The 21,105-nt window shown below is 39.8% G+C and overlaps 1 protein-coding gene across 1 annotated transcript in view; it reads left to right on the top strand.

The window, feature by feature from the left end:
• Positions 1-225: 225 nt before the first annotated feature.
• usp54a (ubiquitin specific peptidase 54a) overlaps positions 226-21,105 on the top strand; it is a 42,634-nt gene continuing 21,754 nt past the window's right edge. Inside the window, exons 1-4 of the mRNA XM_084735990.1 lie at positions 226-360; positions 11,973-12,698; positions 12,753-12,886; positions 20,944-21,036. Coding sequence (XP_084592116.1) covers positions 12,635-12,698; positions 12,753-12,886; positions 20,944-21,036 — 291 coding nt within the window. The 5' untranslated portion in view covers positions 226-360; positions 11,973-12,634. The remainder of the gene's footprint in view (positions 361-11,972; positions 12,699-12,752; positions 12,887-20,943; positions 21,037-21,105) is intronic.

Genomic DNA, 21,105 nt, shown 5'->3' with positions numbered 1-21,105 from the left:
GTAACAGTAATGAAATTCAATTACCTTTCTATTTGTATCCTGATTACATTCCCGTTATATGCAATCCGCTACACATTTAATCTAAATTTTAATATTGTTTTTGATGGAGTTTGAGGGTATTCATGATTTAAGATGTGATTTTCCCACACTGAACACACACACACACACACCGACGCACGCGCTCGTGCTCGCGCTGCTCAGTGCTGCAGGTAGTAGCTCCTCCCCCTCCATTCTGCCGCTTTAAACACAATAAGCAGCAGCGTTTCTTCTTCTTCTTCTTCTTCTAGTGTTTCTTCTACAGCGGTGATCATCTGCAGACTAACCGGGACTCCTGTTCCTCCTCCGGGCTGCAGCTCTCAGGTGAGCCGCTCTCAGACCTCCGTGTCGCCGTTTTTTCTGTCTGCGTGTTGTCGCTCTGATGATGTCGGTGGATTTGAACGCAGCAGCCGTTACTCTGCTCTCATTCACCGGTGTGTTAGCTCACACTACGCTGATGTCGGTACCGGTTACACACACGGACAGACTCCGTGTGACCGACACGCTGTTAATGTACACACGGATCCGGTGAGTGTGTGTGTGTGTGTTTAACGGAGCTGGAACAGAGAATATTCGGTTAAAACGGGTCGATGATGCTGTTTGTCCTCATTGTTCTCCGTGAAGTTTGCTGGAAGTGATGTAATGTAGCCCCGGTGCGTTTAAAGACTGACTGCGCCGAACTCCATTCAAAAAACACGACGTTTTAATGCTACGCCGTTTATCAGCAGCCGGCCATATGGGAACTTAAGAGGCAATTTATCCATGCAAGCTCTGAATATTTCGGCATGCCGTTAACACACCAATCATTATTCAGTTTTAATGAAAGTCATGGAAATTTGCTCCTGCTGCTCTTCATCACTGTTTTGGAAGAGTGGGATAACGGGAGTTGAAGTGACGCATTTTCTGTTTAAACTAGCGTTGGGCGGTGGATCTAATGTATGCCGATGTGAGGAGTGGTTCATGTGGATTTGGAAAAGTAACTCATAAATATTCTCGGGTGAGTCTACATTCGCTTATAAGCAAATAATCGTTAAAGTGATAAAATTGTAAATGGAATTTGGAATAACCTGAAAAAATGTGACGTATTTTCTTTTCAAGTAATTGCTGTGGGGTGGATCTAATCCATGCCGATGTGAAGATGTCTTCATGTGGATTAAGAAAAGTAACTAATAATTATTCTTCAATGAGTCTACACTGGCCTGCAAGCACAGAAACTTTAAAGTGTCAGATTTCTGAATGGATTTTGGTGTGGTGTTGGCAAGCGTTGGAATAAAGATGTTTAAAGGGACATGACGTGATGGAATCCACTTTTAGTGAACCATTTATCAGATATAGAACATATTATATCTATGCTAATTGTTTTAGAAGTAATTTTTCATTGGTAGATCAGAAGAAACTCAGTTTCAAATGGGTAAACTAACTTGTTGAGCTCATTTCTCACAGGCATTCCTGTGTGCAGCCCAAAGTCTCAGATTGTTTACTAGTAATTATTAGTTCCAGTGTTTTAATGTTAGAGTTAGAATGAGAGAAACAGCAGAGTGACTGCTTTAAAGAGAGTAAAACAACCTGTAGCTCTGGTTGGAGCAGTACTGGTCTCACAGCTTTTAAATGAATGAATCTTCACAGTGAGGAAGATGATGATGCATCATTTCTTCGCAGGGGAAGTTTTGCTGGAAGTGATGTAATGTAGCCCTAGTGTGTTTTTATGTGGAGGGAGCCCTGACTGCACCAAACTCCATGTAAAAAAACACTGTTTTATCAGCTACCAGTCATATGGAGACATAAGAGGTAATTTGCCTTGTGTGCTCTGATTAATTTGTCATGCAGCTAACACACCAGCCAGAATTTGTTTTGATAAAGAAACTCCTGACATTTGCTCCTGGTGTTTCTCACCACTGTTTGGGACGTAATTGAGAACAAGGAGTTTAAAAGTGACATATTTTGTTTTTGAATAAATGCGGCATGGTGAATCTTATTTATGCTGATTTGAAGGGTGGCTCATGTGAGTTTAGAAAAGTAACTCATATGTGTTCTTGAGTGAATTTATATTGCCATGTAAGCAGAGAAATGTTAAATTGTTGAATTTGTGAATGGAATTTGGTATAACGGGAGTAAAAGTGACTGTTTTTCTCTTAAATAAGTGTTGTCTGGTGGATGTAATCCATGCCAATGTGAACAGTGGTTTATATGGATTTAGAAAAGTTACTGATAATTTTAGTTACTGATAGTTTTTAAACTAATTATCATAGTTAAAGAACTTTTTCTATCCATGCTAATTATTTTAGAAGTTACGTGTTAATTAGTAGGTCATTGTTAGTTTTAGTGTCTAGTTAATGTTTGAATGACAGAAGCAGCAGAGAAGCAGTTTTAAAACATCCTGTAGATCTGGTTGGAGCAGTATTGGGCTCATGGGCTTGAAATGAATCAGAGTGATGATGATAATGATGCATCACTGCACCAAACTCCATTTATAAAACAGCCATTTTTCATGTGGGTGTTCTTCATCACTGTTGAGTAAGAAGGAAATTACAGGACTAAAATAACATATTTTCTTATGAAATAAGTTCTGTTTGGTGGATCTAATTCATGCTGATGTGAAGAGTGGTGCATGTGGGTTTAGAAAAGTAACTCATAAATATTCTTGGGTGAGTCTACATTGACATGTAAGCAAATAAACTTTAAATTGTTAAGTTTTTGAACAGAGTTTGGTGTGGTTTTAGAATGAGAATGTTAAATGAGACTAGATGCCATTGAATCCACTATTGGTTTACTAATTATCACAGATATCGAACATTTTATATATTATAGAAGTTATTTAGAAGTTAATTGTTAATTAACTTGAAAAAAGACACAGTTTCACATTGATGAACTGACTTGTTGAGCTCATTTCCCACAGACATTCCTGCGTGCAGACTGTCTCCTGTGGTTCACAGTGAGACTCAGACTTGGTTACTAATAATTATTAGTTCTGATGGTTCGTGTTATAGTTTAAACAACCTGCAGGTCTGGTTGGAGCAATGATGGTCTTCATGAACCTTCACCACAGTGGTGATGATGATGATGCATCAGTTTCTCTGTCAGAGATGCTGTGCAGCAGCAGAAACGTGGAGATTTGCACAGCGTTGTTGGCTGAGTGTGAGTGCAGGCAGCTGCGGAGCTTTAAATTAAAGGGACATTATTCAGCAGTATTCATGGGAAAATAATGTGTTGAAAGAACAGGAGGAGGAGCTCCTCCCAGTCTGGATGATTTACTGTTTATTCACTCAACTGGTGGAATGTGGGAGAGAGAAAGTTAGAACAATGCATTCACAACAGGGGACGTGACGGAGGGGAAACAACAGAGAATGTCTCAGCTTTTACAAACTGTTAGAGAAAAGTTTTTAAAATGGCTTCAAAATGTTTTATTTTGAAATGAAATAAGAGCTGCTCCATCTAACAGTATGCTAATGACATCTTATATTTGAGTCTTAACAAAAATGTGTTCTTGTTATCTTAATTATTTGGTGTAAATGAGTGAGAAATTAGCAAAATCTATCCAACCTCTTTCCACCCCGCCCCTCCCAAACATGGAGCCATTTTTGTCATTTTTTTCAGGATGCACAGGGCGTCTTTAGTAACAAGCATTTCGCATAGACGTTTTACACATCATTTGAAAGATGTGAACCTGAACATTAATTTATGACGTAGCTCTGCTCTGTGTCTCCAGTCTTTCTAGTCATAAATCTGAAATAATCACAGTTTTATTTATTCACATTTAAAGTCTATAAAGGTTTAGAACATTATCCAGATGAAAGTCTGTCATGTCTCATAAGTTGTTGCTGAAGTTTTTTATTTGATACCTTTTATTACACAGATTTAGTTCATAATTTACCATTTTTGACCACTGATGATGACAATTAATTGAAGATCAATTAATCGTTTAAGAATTTGATTGATCATGTCAAATTTAATCGATCCTCTTATCAAATAAACATGTGAAACATGAAGCTCTTTATATGTTTCATATTCTACTCTCTTAGAAATAAGGGTTCTAAAAGGGTTCTTCATGAAGGGCTGTGGTTCTACCCAGAACAATTTGCTTCTGAGGAACCCTTTTTGGAAAAAAGGGTTAGATGAAACCCTTGGAATATAAAAAGGTTCTTGGTAGAACCTCCTGGTTGGATCTTTGTTAGCGCACTTAGACAAGGACAGAGGTTCTGGATAGAACCTCCAGAGAGGATTTTATGTGAAACCATTTCACCATAAAAGAGTTCTCTATAGAACCTCTCACAGGGGGTTGTAGGTGAAACCTTTCACAGATGGTTTTAGGTAAAACCCTTTAAGTTGGGTTAGAGGTAGAACTGTTCGAAAGGGTTCCAAGTGAACTTCTATAAAAAGTTGTAACGGGAACCAGAAATGGATCTGCTATGGTGACAAGCAGAAGAACCCTATGGTTCTAGTTAGAACCTTTATTTATTAGAGTGTGTGTATTTCTGTTTCTCAGTGATTGGATGGTGATCACTTCTGTTCTCAGAGACTCCCCTCTCTGTCAGTATACATATTAAATCCATCCTCCGAGGGCTGCAGGTCTCCAGTTTGTTGTTGTGAAGCTTCATAAGGCTGTTATTATCCCAGAGGTCACTACAGGTCATTTCATACAGAGAGGTCAACTGAACATGTCTGTGGGCTCTGAGAAATAGTAACAGAGATTTTGACTATTTTTCTGAACATTAATAAAGAAAGTAACTGTCATATGAATTGATAATAGAGGTGACGGTCTCAGCAGACAGACGGCTGTAGTCTGGATAAAGAGCGGCTGCACTGTGAGCCGGAAAATGTCAAAACTGTTCTCATGTTGACCACAAACTGTTGAACACTGATGGTTTTATGACACCTCAGCTCCTGTTACTATAATGATGCTGTGAGAGAGGAATGCTGGGAAAATGGGAAAATTTTAATGAATCCATTGTCAAAATAGTTGGTGATTCATTTATTAGTCGATTAACCGTTGCAGCTCTGGTGAACTCCAAAGTGACTGGATGGAAGTGACTAAAGTGACAAAATCAGTAAAAATTATAATATTTTTGACTAAATACCTCAATATTGTGACAACATAGTAGGGATAACTTTAACAAAATATTAACACAATAAGATTGTTTTGATCAGTAATCATCAGAATGTGAATATAATGGCTAAAGGCGGATAATAAAACTGCTGGAACAGTCTGGTGAGTTCAGAAAATTAAATCAGTTTACTGTAATGCAGCATTTAAAACCAGGAAAAGACACTTTCATTTAATACATATCATGATTCAATGATATCCAACATCTATCATGGTAGCTAGTCTCACTTCACAACATGATTATAATACTGATTTATTGCTCAGTCAAACCTGTAAATGTAAAGATTTCATTTGTAATACGTTTCTTTACTAAGCACTGCTGGAAGTCCTTGAAAAGTCCTTGAGTTTGATGTCCAGTTTAGTTGGAATGAGCCTTTTGAGATGAAATAAGAGTTCTGTTGTCAGTTGCAGGGATAAATGTGGAGGATTTTTCGGAAAATATAATTGGTTTATTTCATAGACACCACTGTTTTCAAGCAGAAATGGCAAAGAGTTGCTGGTTCAAGCTTGTTGAATGTGAGGAGTCGATGTTTTTCTCTGTTTATATGATAGTAAACTGAATTTCTTTCTGTTTTGGATAGTTTGGGCAGTTATATCAGGCATCTCACTGTTTTCTGACAGTTAATCAGAGAATTGTTGTTCCCGATGCTTGTTTGACTCCAGCAGTCAGCGTGACGTTGAGAATCAGAGTCTCAGTTTGTACCTGCAGCGCGCTGCTGACATGATTTTGAAGCTGCTTCAGCATCAGACGCTTTTCTCCTTCTGTCTCCACTATGTTCACTTCAGTCCTGCTGGTGTAAAACACCACAAACTCCACCCGTCTGTCTCGATCTCGCGCTCTGAGCCCCGAGTTCAGAGCGGGAGCTGAAGTGTCCTTGACTGAAAAACGGCGCTGCAGTTGGAGACGTCTCAGAGGGAGACGACGAGAAGCTAATTCCTCTTTTCACTGGCTGGAATTAAGTGATTGAAGTGCTCCACATTCCCAAATTCTCTGAGTTATTTTGGTGCAGTTGCAGCTCAGAAGGACGGCCGGCTGTATATTCATGAGCTCTCCTTTTAGTCATTAGGCCCCAAATCTTCCCCGTGCAGCGCCGACCGCCTGCCTGCCAATGAGGTCAGCAGCGAGACGAGCATCAGTTCCTGCGCCCAGAAAGCATCTTAGAAAATCTCTGACTCGCTGATTCTCTCCAGAGCTTCACAGGGAAAAAAAAAGTCAGATGCACAGATTTAATTTAAGCTGCGTCCCGTCATGTTTAAATAAAAAGTTTTATCTGGAAGAGCACGTCCAGGCTTCAGAGAAGCTCTGATGACGTCTGCTCTTAACCTCATTTTATCCCCCCCCTCCTCCATCTTCATCCTCCTCCTCCTCTTTCTGGAATCTTCCTCCGTCACCTCATATCATCGAGTGTTTTCTCCTGTTTCATCACACTTTTCATTTTTTTTGACATATTAATGCTATTAAACAGATGACCGCTTTTGGAAATCCTGCAGACAATCTAAAATCACCAATTTCATATCAATTGAATTATTGATTTGCAGCTGAAATGATAGAAAATTAATCAGTGGTATTTTGATACCAAATGATGTGTAGATGCAGCATCTCAGAATCCAAGTCGATGTCTTTAAACGTCTTGTCTTCTCTGAAATCTAAATATATTCAGTTTAATATAATAAAATTAAGAAATCATATTTGAGAGGCTTAAAAACAGCACTCGACATTTTTGCATGAAAAATTAAAACTATGTAACTATGTTTTTACACCAAAATTAGTGTGTATCTGCAGGTTTTTAAAAGCATCTGTGTGTGTTCAGCTCTCAGGACGTCTGTAGCTTCTAACTGAATCTCTGTGGTCTGAAGTTTAGTTTCTCTCCTGTTTGTACTTTCAGGTTTCTGCTTTGTTTTACTGTTTCAGTCCTTCAGCTGATAGGAGTCATGATCAGTCACTCATTTACTCATTTTGCTGTTTCAAACTAAAAGCTTTTAGACTAGAAAATAACTTTCATTGTGAAGAAATTTGCTCCATCACTAAATAAACACCTTTGAGCAGCTACAAACTCTGCTGAGCTGAGCTGCAGCACTGAGTTACACCGAGTCAAACCGCACATGTTGATGGAAAAAAGAGCAAAAGAGGCGATGAGCCACCATTGTTTCCACTGAAAAGGGGTGAAATCATCATGTCTATCACTGCCAGTCGGTGCTCAAGCCAATAAATGCCTGTGACCACTGCAGAGTCATTTGACCTGGGAGTGAAATTATAAAATTGCAGAAAGTCGTATTGTGATTTTTATAAAATTTTGGGCAGCCCTAGTATCGAAGGAATGTGATTGGCGCCGTTGTGACTTTTACAAAGACAGAAGTCAGATAATAAACTGTAGAGTGGTTCAGGTCTGACAGGACAGGAATAATAAGATGATTCTGTAACAGAAACATGTGACAAACTGCTGTGAAATCTGTCTGATGTGAGAAAATTATTACTGGAGTCACAGAGCAGCTCTGATGCCTTCAGGGACCTCGATGTGTGTAGTTAATTTCACTGATGAGAAACGGTGAATGTACCTGGCTGAGTCAGATCAATGTCCTGTCTGTCTGTATGCTGTCAGACAGACAGACTCTTTATCTGTGTCTCTGCGTCCCTGTTGGCTTCAACCCAGTGTTCCCAGTGTTCCCAGTAGCCTCCAGTCTCCTGGCAGCCCTGCAGAGTGGCTGCATGGAGCCGGCACAGAGCCAATCCGGCGAATTAGAGGTGATTATAGCTGTGTGTGTGTGTCTGTGTGTGTGAGTGAGAAGCCTCTGCGACAGACTGGCGTTTTGTTATATAACCAATTTTACACCAAATCAGCCGCGGCTCTCGCCAGGAGAGGAAACGACCTCTAACCAGCTGAACTAATCCGGACACTGTGATTGGTTAGTTTGCAGTCCAGGTTCCCACATGTCACCTGGGTCTCATATTTCATCTCTCATCTTGATGTTTGAAGCAGATTTCAGTCCAAAGACGTTTTCTGTCAGTTTAAAATCTGATGTTTACATCAGAACTATAAATAAATAAATCATCAGGTGATATATCAGCTGATATCGGTATATTTATGGTTATGTTTTCTATCCGTCTGTCCTGTTCTCATGAATGTTTGATAACCTTTCTAATCTTTTCCCACTTTCCTCAAGAGGTTGTTGCCTTTTTCCAGGCCTTATGATGCATCGTACCACATTATAGTTTAAAGATTACTTTGCATGTATTGTCCCTTGGCAGTCAAAGGTCAGCTTCACTGTGGCACCATAATTCTGCCCTACTTTTTGTAAAATATATACATAATAATAAATCAAATACTGACCTAACTTCTGAAAGGGATGACGACGTTGGCATCTAGCCAACAACAAACCCCAACCTGCAGGAAGGCATTGGTTTTTCAGTAAGAAAAAAATGACTGATCAACAGGTGGCAGTAATGAGTCAAGAAATACAGCAACAAAGGCAGTGAATAAGAAGACTGTAAGCTGTACGTGCAAATATTTTATGAAGAAAGAGATGTATGCAATGTGTCTGTTAGAGGGAACTGCAGGGCTGCACATTTAATCACAATTGCAATAAAATCACCAAGTGACGATTTGTTAATGTTGAAAAGTTATATTCTAACTACACATAACCTCAAAGGTATTTCATCAAAGTTTTGTGACAAAGTGTTTTATTAATTTAAATTATCTGTTAGCGATTACTAGCAATCACAGAAACTGATATAAGCCATGAAAAAGAAAAAAAAAACCCAACAACATATTGGTCTATCTGTCTTTTTAACCTCTGGTCTTGACTCCTTTAGTCGACCACTTCCTGTTTGGTGTTTACTGCTTCTCTCTGTTGAAGCTCTTTCATCTGTTGTTGTTTGTTGTCGACTCACAGAGAGAATAAACAAACACAAACAACAAACGTGCAGAGTAGAACCAGAGAGATCAGAGATCAGAGGACGACTGCACCTCTGTGAGCTGTGTGTACCTACAACACACACACACACACACACACACACACACACACACACACACAGACAGTGTAATCCCGAGCAGACAGACAGAGTCTGATCTGGCTAATCCTCCTCACCTCCCTCTGCTCTGACCGCCAGTTTACCTCTCACGTAACACACACACACACACACACACACACACACACACACACACACACACACACACACACACACACACACACACACTCACACTCTCACACTCTCATCTATCTGTCACTCACTCACTCGTGGAGTCTGTTGAATAATTTATGAACATATTTATTTAAAAAGAGGTAAAATCCCAGAAAAGTTTCAGTGTAAAAACTTCTGGAGACAGTTTGACTGTTTGTTCTGTTTGCTGAGCATCATGGGAGTTCTGAGATGTGGAATAATTGTTTTCAGGTGTAATGTTGAGGTCAGAGGTCAGAGGTTCAGCTCTGACCTGTTCCAATGTGTTCAGACAGAAAACTGAACATGAATCATTTGAAGAAGAATCATGTTTGTAAAGTGATCCTGATGAGATCTGCTGCTCTGAACTCGACTGTTACTGTCTGAGTCACTCATAATGACAACTCTGTGTGTGTGTGTGTGTGTGTGTGTGTGTGTGTGTGTGTGTGTGTGTGTGTGTGTGTGTGTGTGTGTGTGTGTGTGTGTGTGTGTGTGTGTCTGCTGTTGTAAACAAGTCCCTGCAGTGACACACCCCTCATCTTACAGCACACGAAAAGTACCTTTCTTAAAATCCTGCATGTATTCATAAAGTTATTTTTTCTTTTTGATTATTTTAAACTTTTGGAACAAGTTCATATAAACATTAATACAAAACAAAACACCAAAACGTGTTGCCAGAGTTTCAGATAATTGTCCATAAATGCACAGTTCTTCTGTATCTCCAATGTTCACTGGGAAAAAAATCATCATACTGTGATTATTTTGACAAATATGTATAATTTAAAAAAGAGAAAGAAAAAGAAAGATGAACCAGACAAACAAACATGTTTTCTTACATCTGGAGAAAAAGACTTGCAGAACAGTTCACTGTAATACTTATAGATATTTATTTACTGTTATTCATCAGGGTTCTGCGACATCATTTTGATTTTGTTCCCTCTGCTGGTTTTTCCACATATTGCCTCTAACAAAAATTGTGCTTGGCACATATCATAAATGGGAATATACAAGCAAACAAAGGAAAACAAAACCAGAAAACAAAACAAAAAGAATAAAAGTAGAATTGAGCTGTTGTGTAAATAACATGGTGATTAAAGAACAAAGAAACAACAAAGATGGAGGCCAAATATTAAAGAACCAGGACAATTGTGTCAGCTTTCATTTTCACGGTTCACATTGTGCTCTGAACTGTTGAACAGTTTAAAAATAAATAATAAATAATAAATAATAATAATAATAAATAATTAATCACAAAAAATTTGCACTTGGCCATGTTGTGATTTTAATAATATTTTTAATAATTGTGCCGCCCAGTTTGAGCTCAGACAGATTTTACTTTTTGTGTAAAACCTCCCAGCTCAACATTAACAAATATAATTTAGAAGTTTTGTAATCCTTTTTGGTTACTGAGAACACGCAGAACAGAGTGCACTTTTATTCTCCGTGGAACATGTTACCTTTGATTTTTTTTTTTTTAAATGAATTATATGTTTTAAAAAAAAGTGCAAAAAAACATGCATGCAACATGCATCACAATTTTTTAGAGAAGCTGCCATGAAATCATTTATTTTAGTCTGTAAAATCCATCCCAGAGAGAGTGATTATTTAACTGGCATGAAGGCCAAACACTGAGGAAAGTAATCAGCCAATATATATCATAAAATATGTAATCACTAAAGAAAATGACCAGCTGTAGATATTTTATCCATTTTAAACTGCACTGTCCTCTCCTGATGAGTTGTTGGCGAGCCTGACAGAGACTTTATTCTTTTGGTTTGTGTTGAACAGAGTCTTCCTCTGCAGCTCAGACGGACTGTTTGTCCTGCTACAGCCGTCTGTTTTTACATTTAATCTGCGTGTTCTGCATTAATTGACAGAAATCTCTTTGAGTGCTTTGGCAGCCCATGTAGACAGGCAGGACAATAAAACCGCTGAGTTTGAGACGGAGCGAGGGACAGACTGCTCTGTGTCTCAGTGTGAAGAACAGGAGGGTTTCCTCGAGTCATTCCTCCGTCTGCAGAAGCCTTAAATTATCTGAACATACGGTCTGAGAGGAGATTTAAAGGCCTTAAATCCAGTTATTACAGCTCCTGCTGGTTACTGAGTAATGTTGGGTTTCTGCTGCTGTTTTTCTGCAGTTCTGAAACTCTCCACTTTTTACAGTTTCACAGCTTTCATCAGCGTTCACAAACAAACAGGCCGAGCATTCAGCAGCTTTAAAGAGAATTTTATCCCACATAGAGAAACAAAACTTCTCCAGTTCTTCTCTGACTCCGCTTTGCAAGGCGATGTGAAGCTGTCATCCAGGTTCTGTCGTCAGAGTCTCTGCTGGGATTTTAATGTGAAATAAATGTGCAAAACTGACAGGAAGCTGCTGTAATTCATTAGTGAAGGAGAGCAGGATTTGTGTTTCCGACAGCAGACTGGAGAGTGTGACAGCAAATAAAACAGGAGCAGGACTCCTACTGAAATATGATTACCTGTTTTCATATGATTGGACCTATTTTTTAATTGACAAGACTGTAACAGGGTCAATTAGTCAATTGATTGTTTTGAGGTTTTTGGTTTTTTATTGTAAAAAAATTTAAATGATTACGGTGTGTTATTTTTGCAGGGATCTGTACTCATTAGTTGCAGCTGGGCACTACTTAATTATATAATCTTCTCCTTCTCCTGCAGATCAATCCTGATTGGCTTCAGCTGTGACCTCTGACCTGCTGACTTGTTCGTGTCGGTGGTTCCTCTGCTGCTGGTTCTGTCTGTGGTGGTGGTGATGATGATGATGAAGTAGAGGAGGAGGATGAGGAGCGGTCACGGCTCAGTGGCACGTGTTGACGTGTGAAAGGAGGACAAAGGTCATCGCACCTGCAGAGGAGGGATGAGGCCTGGAAAGTCCTGGAATACAAAGAGGAGAGGCTCTGGAATTCTTTGAATTACAGAATAAAAAAATCATTTTTATTCACTGGAATGTTTGAAACTAAGAGGATCCTTGAACACAGAACCTGTGGAATGTAAAACTGACAACTTTTTAAACAATCTTCTGAATTTTCTGGAGCTCAAACCTGGATACAAAACTCCTGGATATTCTTGGATTTTAAAATAAAAAAATTCCCGTTCTTGGAATTCAAAAAATGCAGAAAATTAGTTAAAGTTTAAACTAATTCTTTTTACTCCAGGTGTTTATTTTTGTTCTTAACTTTTGGAGCAGAGTTCCCTTTTTTTCTGTCCTCCTCTTGGCCGGAGGACATGGCTCTGTCTCCTTCGATACGAGGACGGACGACAGGAAGTTGACTCCTGCGAGGCGTGAGGCCGAGAGACAAACCAGGAGAGAGAACCGGAGGATGTCGTGGAAGAGGAACTACTTTGCGTCGGGCAGCGGAGGAGGTGGAGGTCCCGGTGTTGGAGGTGTTGGAGGTGTTGGAGGCGTTGGAGGCGTTGGAGGCAGTGTTGGTGGTGGAGGCAGCGGCGGGGGTGTAAGTGGTGGTCAGATGCAGGGAATCTTGACGCCTCGCACCATGACATCCATCGCTCCCAGTAAAGGACTGAGCAATGAGCCGGGACAGAACAGCTGCTTCCTGAACAGCGCCCTGCAGGTACACACACACACACACACACACACACACACACACACACACACACACACACACACACACACACACACACACCTTTTATCATGTCTTACTCTCACTCTGTCTAAGCCCAATAAACAAAATAAACACACAAAGTGTCAATAAATTAAATATTCTCACACCTGTTTTCCCTTTAAACTAGAGAAATACAACTGTACACCTTCTGAGTTCAAGTTTCTGTCTTTTACTGAACTAAGATGACCTTAATTTACCAGGTAACTCCTTGTAAAACACACAGAAAAACATGTTAATCTCACCTAAACTGTGTTTGTTAGTCTGTCCACTCTTCCAGCAATCACCACCTCTGGTTTGGTCAAATTAAACCCATAATTCACTGTGTGAAAAGAGAGTATCTGACTCTGCAGGCTGTTTTCTTCTCACTCCTCAGCCAGCTCAGAGTGCAGCGTGGAGCAGCGACTGTCACTCTGCAGACTGTCACATTAAAAAAAATAAAATAATAAATACCACCCCAAAAACTGGCGGAAAAAAACCCCCAACCAACGATGGATTCAGGCCATCGGCGATCTGTGATATATTTTTGCAACCTTAGAGTGTTGTAACTGACAATCAAAAGAAAACTAAGATGGTGGACATGGTGGACATTAGACCTGCTGAACATCAGTGTGTTAGCATTTAGCTCAAAAGATCAGTGAGCCAGAACAGCCTCAGAGAGCTGCTAACACAGCTGGAGCTTCTTGATGACTTAGCTGAGCTGACATGTGCATTAATGTCTCTAAAAATCACACTCTGTGTAAAAGAGTCTGTGTGAGTATAAACACACTGACTGTCTGTTAAAGTGTCTGTGATGCTGTGACTGGATGAAGATCACAGAGCTGTTTGACCTGCAGCTCCACCACAGAGCCTCTGAGCTAGTCTGTCTGTCATTAATGTGACTGTTGAACCACAGACGGACAGACAGACAGACAGATCTCCTCCATGTCTGTACTGATCCTCCTGTAACACCTCCAGACTGAACGCTGTTCTGACTCATCAGCTGCTTCAGGAGGTGGTGTATTGTCTGTCTCAACAATGAGACCTTAGACTGTGTGTGTGTCTGTGTGTGTCTGTGTGTGTGTGTGTGTGTGTGTGTGTGTGTGTGTGTGAGCAGTAATTATTGGTGTAGATGGTTTAAACGGAGGCTGACTCATTAACTGTGGAGGGTGGAGCTGCTGAAATGACAGAGTGAGCTGTATAGGAAACACTCATTACACCGTTTAACTGAAGCTGCTGTGAGCTCAGCAACATGACACACACACACACACACACACACACACACACACACACACACACACACACACACACACACACACACACACACCATCAGAAAAACTCTGTTTAAAGTTGTTTTCCTCCAGTGATTTTACACATCAGCATGTGTTTCCTGATGTTTGCAGTTTGGCTTCACCTGTGAATGAGTGAATGAATTAATTAATTAATGAAGTATCGTAGTAACAGGCTGATGAGACAGCATCATTTAGAGAAACGGAGCGGAAACCAGAGCAGCAACATAAATTACAATTAATGTTAAAGAAATAAAGCATCCTGATGTTTTTTTCCCCAAACTTTAGGAACAAAGATAACAAACTTAATAACATTAAAGTTAAAGAACCGTTCCATCCTGTCATCATCAGAGCACCAGAACATTTCTGGAGTTTGAACAGACGTTTCATTGAATATCAGTTTTCTCATCTCGTCAATAAAAGACAAAACAGAAGAAATGTGATTCAGTTGTTTGCTGTAACAACAGAATTGTTTGTTTTGAAAATATGTTTGTAATTTTGGTTTTGACAAAATATCATTCAACCATTTTGCTTCAAATCTAACTAGCAACTTTCTTCTAATTGTTAAATCTCTTTAACCTCTGGATTTTTGTGCATTTGTGCATTAGTTTCTTACTGACCCTGTTTTCAGACGTATTAAGCAGATGAATCCACAGTCTGATCCTTTCACAGGTCAGAGTCTCCAGAGTGAGCTGAGTGAATTCTGATCAATAACATGGTTAACAGAATCATACTGGGGGTTGATTTCATGAATATCTGAATGATTTGAACTTTAAAACACCAGAGAATTTAGTTTGACATCTGAACTGATTGTACATGTAGTAACTTAAAAACATGAAATAAAATAACTCTACACACTGCTCATTTAAAAAGGACGACAGTGCTGATGCTGTGTGTGTAACAGTCACTGAATGCTCCACGTGAGCCAACATGGTGACAACAGTACACTCTAGTGTTGCAGCTGCACATGTGCCTGTCACACCGCTCATTTACAGATGTATGCATGAAAACCCGACTTCAACAAATCAAAGCAGAGAACAGCTGTGAATATTTTCTGGTTTCTTTAAACTGAATATGTTTGAGTTGTAGATAAAACTAGACATTCGAGGACGTCATCCTGGACTTAAAGAAACACTGATAGACATTTTTCAACATTTTCTGACATTTCATAAACCAACCAACTAATTGATTAATTGAGAAAATAATCAGATAAATCAACGATGAAAATAATCATTAGTTGCGGTCCTGTCTCTGACATTAGCTGTCAGTAATCTGCCTAAATGAGTCAGAAAGTATCAGTTATTGGAAAAAATCCCATATCATGCATCCTAACGTTGTTAAAAAAAGAACTTGTAAATGTGACTCAAACACGTGTGAGTGTTCGGGGTGACCCCCGGGGGAGCAGAGGAGGCTGCAGCGTGGGTCGGACTTCATTCTTTGAATATCTGAAAGAGGTGTGTTCAAGAACAGTCGGTCTTTAACACTCTGTCCCCGCTCACACCTGCATTATCATGCAACAATAACAACACTGACTGTTTTCAGAATGATTACCTCAAGTCATTTATTTTTCCAGAAAGGAATGAAGGTCTTAAACCTGACGGAGGATTGTGGACAGATTAGATTTAAATGTTTTCATGATTAATGTGTTAAAACCTACAAACACATCAGAACGATTGTGACGAGGGCGGAGTGAACACTGTCAGAGATGATCAATATCAGATCACATCCAGCTCTCTGATCAAAGTGAAAATAATTTAATCAAAGATAATGAGACGTTTGCTCTTAGAAAGTTTGATGTCCTGAGCAGCAGCAGAAGTCAGGATGAGGATGAAGGTGTGTGAACAGCTGGACTGATGGCCTCAGCTGCTTGTTACTGCGATGTTCTTCCTCTTCACTTTGTCTTTGTCACATATCGGAGCTGCTGAGCCTCCGACAGCCTGACGACTCCTCTGGTCGGACGCCACGCAGCCTCCGCTTCACTCAGCCGAGCCGCCTGCGGCCTCACCGTCCTCCCGATCAGTTCGGATTGACGTCCGGCAGCAGTGACGAATCAAGATGGACGGATGGAGGGACGGAGGGCTGAAGGGTTGCATGTGTGAGGGGCTGCAGGGGGCGGACGGGGTCAGGTGGTTGTTGAAGTTTTACAGTTGGCTGGTGAGGAAGAGTCATGAGGAAGTGAGCGTGTTCACGGTGCACTGAGCTCAAAGGGGGTTCAGATCCTGCACGGCAGCAGAGCAGACTGATACCTGAGGCCGATACTTTCCTCAGTGTGGAGGACGGCTGTGTTCGTACCAATTATTAAAACTGATCGGAAATCTTGAAAAATCCTGAAGGACTGTGAGGCTGCAGGTCAGCCTGTCTGCTGTTGTATTTTATTCCTCTTCACATTCATTGATGTTGCAATCACAACAGTTCACACAGCTTGAACCAATCCCTGTCAGTTCTGTGCTACATTGAAGTTTTGTCCAAACTCTGGAAATTTTTTTGAAGTTTTGTCCAATCATTGTTGCTCTCTTTGAGTTCCACAGCAGTCCTCCAGGAAAACATCATCCGTGCACGTCTCAATGAACCCATTCCATGTTTTGTTTTATTATTCACTACTTTTCTAGATTCATATTTTTTGATTTTGTCACAGGTATTGAGAACCACATATTTGACATTTTTTATTGACAATTATCAACGCTCTGTGCACTTTTATTTTCTAATTTTATGCTGTTTGAAATCCAAGAAGTTTCTGCTTCTTCAAAGCAGATTTCTATCATTGTTGTGATTCTGAGGCTGTTTGGTTAGTTAGATCACTCGGAGCAGAGTACGGTTTTATTCTTCCTGGAACAAGTTGCCTTTGATTTTTCATGAATTATACAAATAATTAGAAACTTTATTTTGGTCCTACACTTTCATTGCAAAAGAAGCCTAAAAACATTTTGCATCATCACGAGCTTCATATAAACTTTACAGAAACTAAAAAAACTCACCAGAAACATCTTGGTTCGTCTTTCCACTGTCCCAACAATCACCAACTCTGGTCTGATCCAAATAAATCCGTCATTCATGGTGTGAAGGAGCACGGAGCGTTCAGGGAATCATCAGGAGAGAAGCTCTGCAGGTCCACTGATTTTCTAACTGAACTACAGGACGACACACACTTTGAATTTTTTATTTTCACATCACAAATCACAAAGAAGAGCATTAAAACCAGAGTCTGTCTGGTAAAACATACTCATGTAGGCTCATACACAAATTTAGTGTGGTGCATTTTGTTGGATATTTGTAATCTTAGATGGGGGACAGTCCTAATTTTAATAATTGAATAATGACTGTCGACATTATTTGATGCTTCCAGATGTGACAGTTGATGCTTCTCTTTGTGTCTCTTTGTGATCTGAACTGTTACTGCAACACAATCGCTTTTGAAAACATCATTTTGGGGAATTAAAACCGGAAGTTCAAAATTGCTTTGACATTATTTAGACAAAATGACTGATCAACAAACATAAGGTGCAGATTATTTGATCTGAAAAATAACCTGTAACTGCAGCCCTGACTGAAACTAATCTATATATAGGATCAGACTGCGGGATTTGTAGTTTCTGTGTAAATCCGTGTTGTTATTGAAGGTTTGTTACCTGACCGACCTGCTGGACGCTGCTGCTCCGTCCTGCAGGGACAAAACAACATATTGGACCTGGCGGGGGGGAGGACAGGAAGGAGAAAACAAACACACCCAAAGTGCTGACACCACAGTATGTTTGAGCAGATTCACACCTCAGAGATTAAACTCCAGACACACTGAGGAGAAGATTTTTCAAACCAGTTCACTGTTTAAACTGCTCTTTATTATTTAAACTGTGTATTTGTGTTTGTGTTTGTATGTTCACCATCAGCGTTGTGTTTGATTTAATTACCTCAGTCTTGTACTTCATCCTGGGAACTGATGTCACCTTATTAATCAGTTACTGAAGTAATCGCCAACCATTTTGATGATGAGTTAACCAGTTTAAGTTATTTTTTAATTTAAAAAAGTTTGAATTCTCTGATTTCAGCTTCTTAAAAATGACTTGTTGCTGGTTTATAAAGGATTAGTCTCAGTCTCAGGTCAATAAACAATAATGACATCAGCTCCAGACGCTGAGCAACGTGTGAAGCTGCGTTCAGACCACAGCTTCTGTCACTGTGACCTCAGGACAGACTCTGTTTAAAACCTCCTCATAAATAAAGTGATGAAAAAATTCCTCCATGTCTGAATTCCTGCAGCTCAGCAGGAGACGAGACTCCTAGAGTCTGATCTGATCTGCAGGACAGAGGACGAGATTTATAACCTGAAGTTAATCCAGAGAGATTTATAACCTGAAGTTAATCCAGAGAACCACAAAGACTGTAACGTGTTTGTGATGTTAAATAATTCTGCAGTTTCCACTCAGAGATAATTAAAACTGTCAGTCCTGAGTTTGTGTTTGTGATCCTGTTATGAAACGTCTGGACGCGTCCACGTCCCTCTGTCACAGCTGGGTCCTAATTTAACTTTCTGTCCACCTGCCACAGTGGATGTTGGTGTTTTCATCCGTCCAATTCTCTGGCCAGATGTAAAGTTGGCAACCTGAAATCATTATAAAAATTGAGTTTTAACGAAACAAGTTCTAACAACGATTTTAAAGGCTGCAGAACACAGATGATATTAAACAGAGATCAGACACAGGCAGAGCAATGGAAACAGCAAATAACAGTTCAAAAAGACCAGAAGCAAACAGCACAACAACAACACAAACAAGGTCAACAACAAACAAACACCAGCAAGACAGACATGAGAGAGAGAAATTAGGAATTTAAGAACTGCAGATATTTCCACAGTAAAATGTCTAAAATCACTTGACCAGAGGTCTGCAGTCATTTGTGAACAAAAAAGAAATTAAAACTGAAAACGAGCTGCGCACAAAGGTCATGACACACATTTTAATCAAGGAAATATGAAGATTATTTTTAATGGAGTGTATACTGCCCTAAAAAACAAAGACGGTAACTAAAGACATCCTTTATCATGTGGACAAATATCTTCTCTCCATATTTTTCATTTTGGGGAAAACAGGGTGTTGAAATTAACAGTAACTGCAAAAAGCTGCATTTTCATAACTGGAGGATCTAATAGTCACTTTAGTCCCACACCAGTGATAAAAGAAAAGATTAAAGGCTTTGAGAAAATTATTAATTTCTAATGTATTTTTGGTCAGAGCCTCCATTTAGAGTGATGTGGTTTTATTAAACAGGCTCACATGCAGCCTGCAGGAAGTAAACATTCAACAGACACACAGAGACACGCTCAACATCATGTTCTCTGTTTGTCCCTTTTTGTCATCTTCACACACACACACACACACACACACACAGTCCTCTAAACATCACTCTCACTTTGACACACTCCATCTCTCTCACACACTCATCTTGGTTTCGTCACGCAGTCCAGATGGTTTCCTGAAGCAGATGGAGAGAGTGATGAACACTGTTTGACACACACACACACACACACACACACACACACACACACACACACACACACACACACACACACACCTCTACTTGTGTTTTTGACAGTCTCTTTCTCTCTCCCGCTCTCGTACACACACTTCTGCTCAGCCTCAGGTGTCTAAACTCGCTCTCTGATTGGTCCGGCTGCGGTCGCAGGTTAGTGGCAGCAGTGAGGCCGTGCTGACAGGTGATTGGCCGGTAGCTGTGCTGATGTAAACCCGTCACATTGAGTCTTTTTAGTGGAGTCACAACAGCAGACGGAGCCGCCGCTGCAGCACTGAGGTTCATTTGGATTTTTAACCATCTCAAGGAGTCCAGTTTTCTGCTTCTAGTCTCGTCAGTTCATCCTGCAGACGGGAAGAATTTAAAGCTTTTAGTCTCAGTTCTCCAGGTAGATTTCTTGGTGTGATCGGATCTGGATTTGATCTCATGTGGATTTCAGCTGTGGACAGAAAAGTCTTCTTTAGTCTTCTTTTGAGATATTTTTCAGACAGAAAATTCAGGTTTATTCCAAAGAGGAAGGTCTTTATTTCCTAATCTTTGTCTGCTGAGCTTTTTGCAGGTCGAGGTGATCGACTCCTGAAGGAAAAATAGTTTTGTCCTTTTTGTTTTGGTCCAATAATAGTGGTCCATCCACAGTTTTCATGAAAAGGTTATAAGGTTTACGTCTTGATGCACACTATCTGACTGTCATGATTCTTACTGCATCCTGAATTACAGCTGAATGATCTTAAAAAATATCTCATTCCAATCATTTTAACTGACATGTTTATATCATTTACAATATTAGAATGAATGTTACATCATAAAAAACATGTCAAAGTGATTATCTGTTCCAAACAAAGATAATTTTTTCAGTTTCCACACACTTTTCCTCCTGAGATTTGAAATTTGCAGTAGGCTATATTGTGATTTTGATAATTGATTCTTGAACTCACTCTGGTTGATTTTCAGTTTAATTCTGAAGTTGTGAACCCCCTCTGTGAAGTACGCGGTGAACGGCTGCATATTTTTTTGTAACATGATACGAGAATCAGGGTTCATACAGGTGCTGGAAATCCTTGAAAACATTTGAATTTTAATGCCTGTTTGTTGTTTAGATAAAGAAAGTCAGTTATTGGCTCAGCCAGGTTTTAGGACACAAAGTCTGCTCCTGTAGTACTTATGAGTTGCTAGATTTTTTCTTTGTGTTTACTCATATTTTCTGTCTCTGTCCTTCAGGTTTTGTGGCACCTTGACATCTTCCGCCGTAGTTTCCGTCAGCTGACGACTCATAAATGTATGGAGGACTCGTGTATTTTTTGTGCTCTGAAGGTGAGAATCAGTCAGACTGATAATCTGAAGTTGATCCTGGACTGATTGCTGTGTCTAACCTCTCTGTCT

The sequence above is a fragment of the Lutjanus erythropterus genome, chromosome 14 (genome assembly GCF_056507025.1).
Source record: "Lutjanus erythropterus isolate fLutEry1 chromosome 14, fLutEry1.hap2, whole genome shotgun sequence".
NCBI classification, from domain to species: domain Eukaryota; kingdom Metazoa; phylum Chordata; class Actinopteri; order Lutjaniformes; family Lutjanidae; genus Lutjanus; species Lutjanus erythropterus.
Note: the sequence above shows the minus strand (reverse complement) of the source record. Positions and strands in the feature narration are given on the sequence as shown.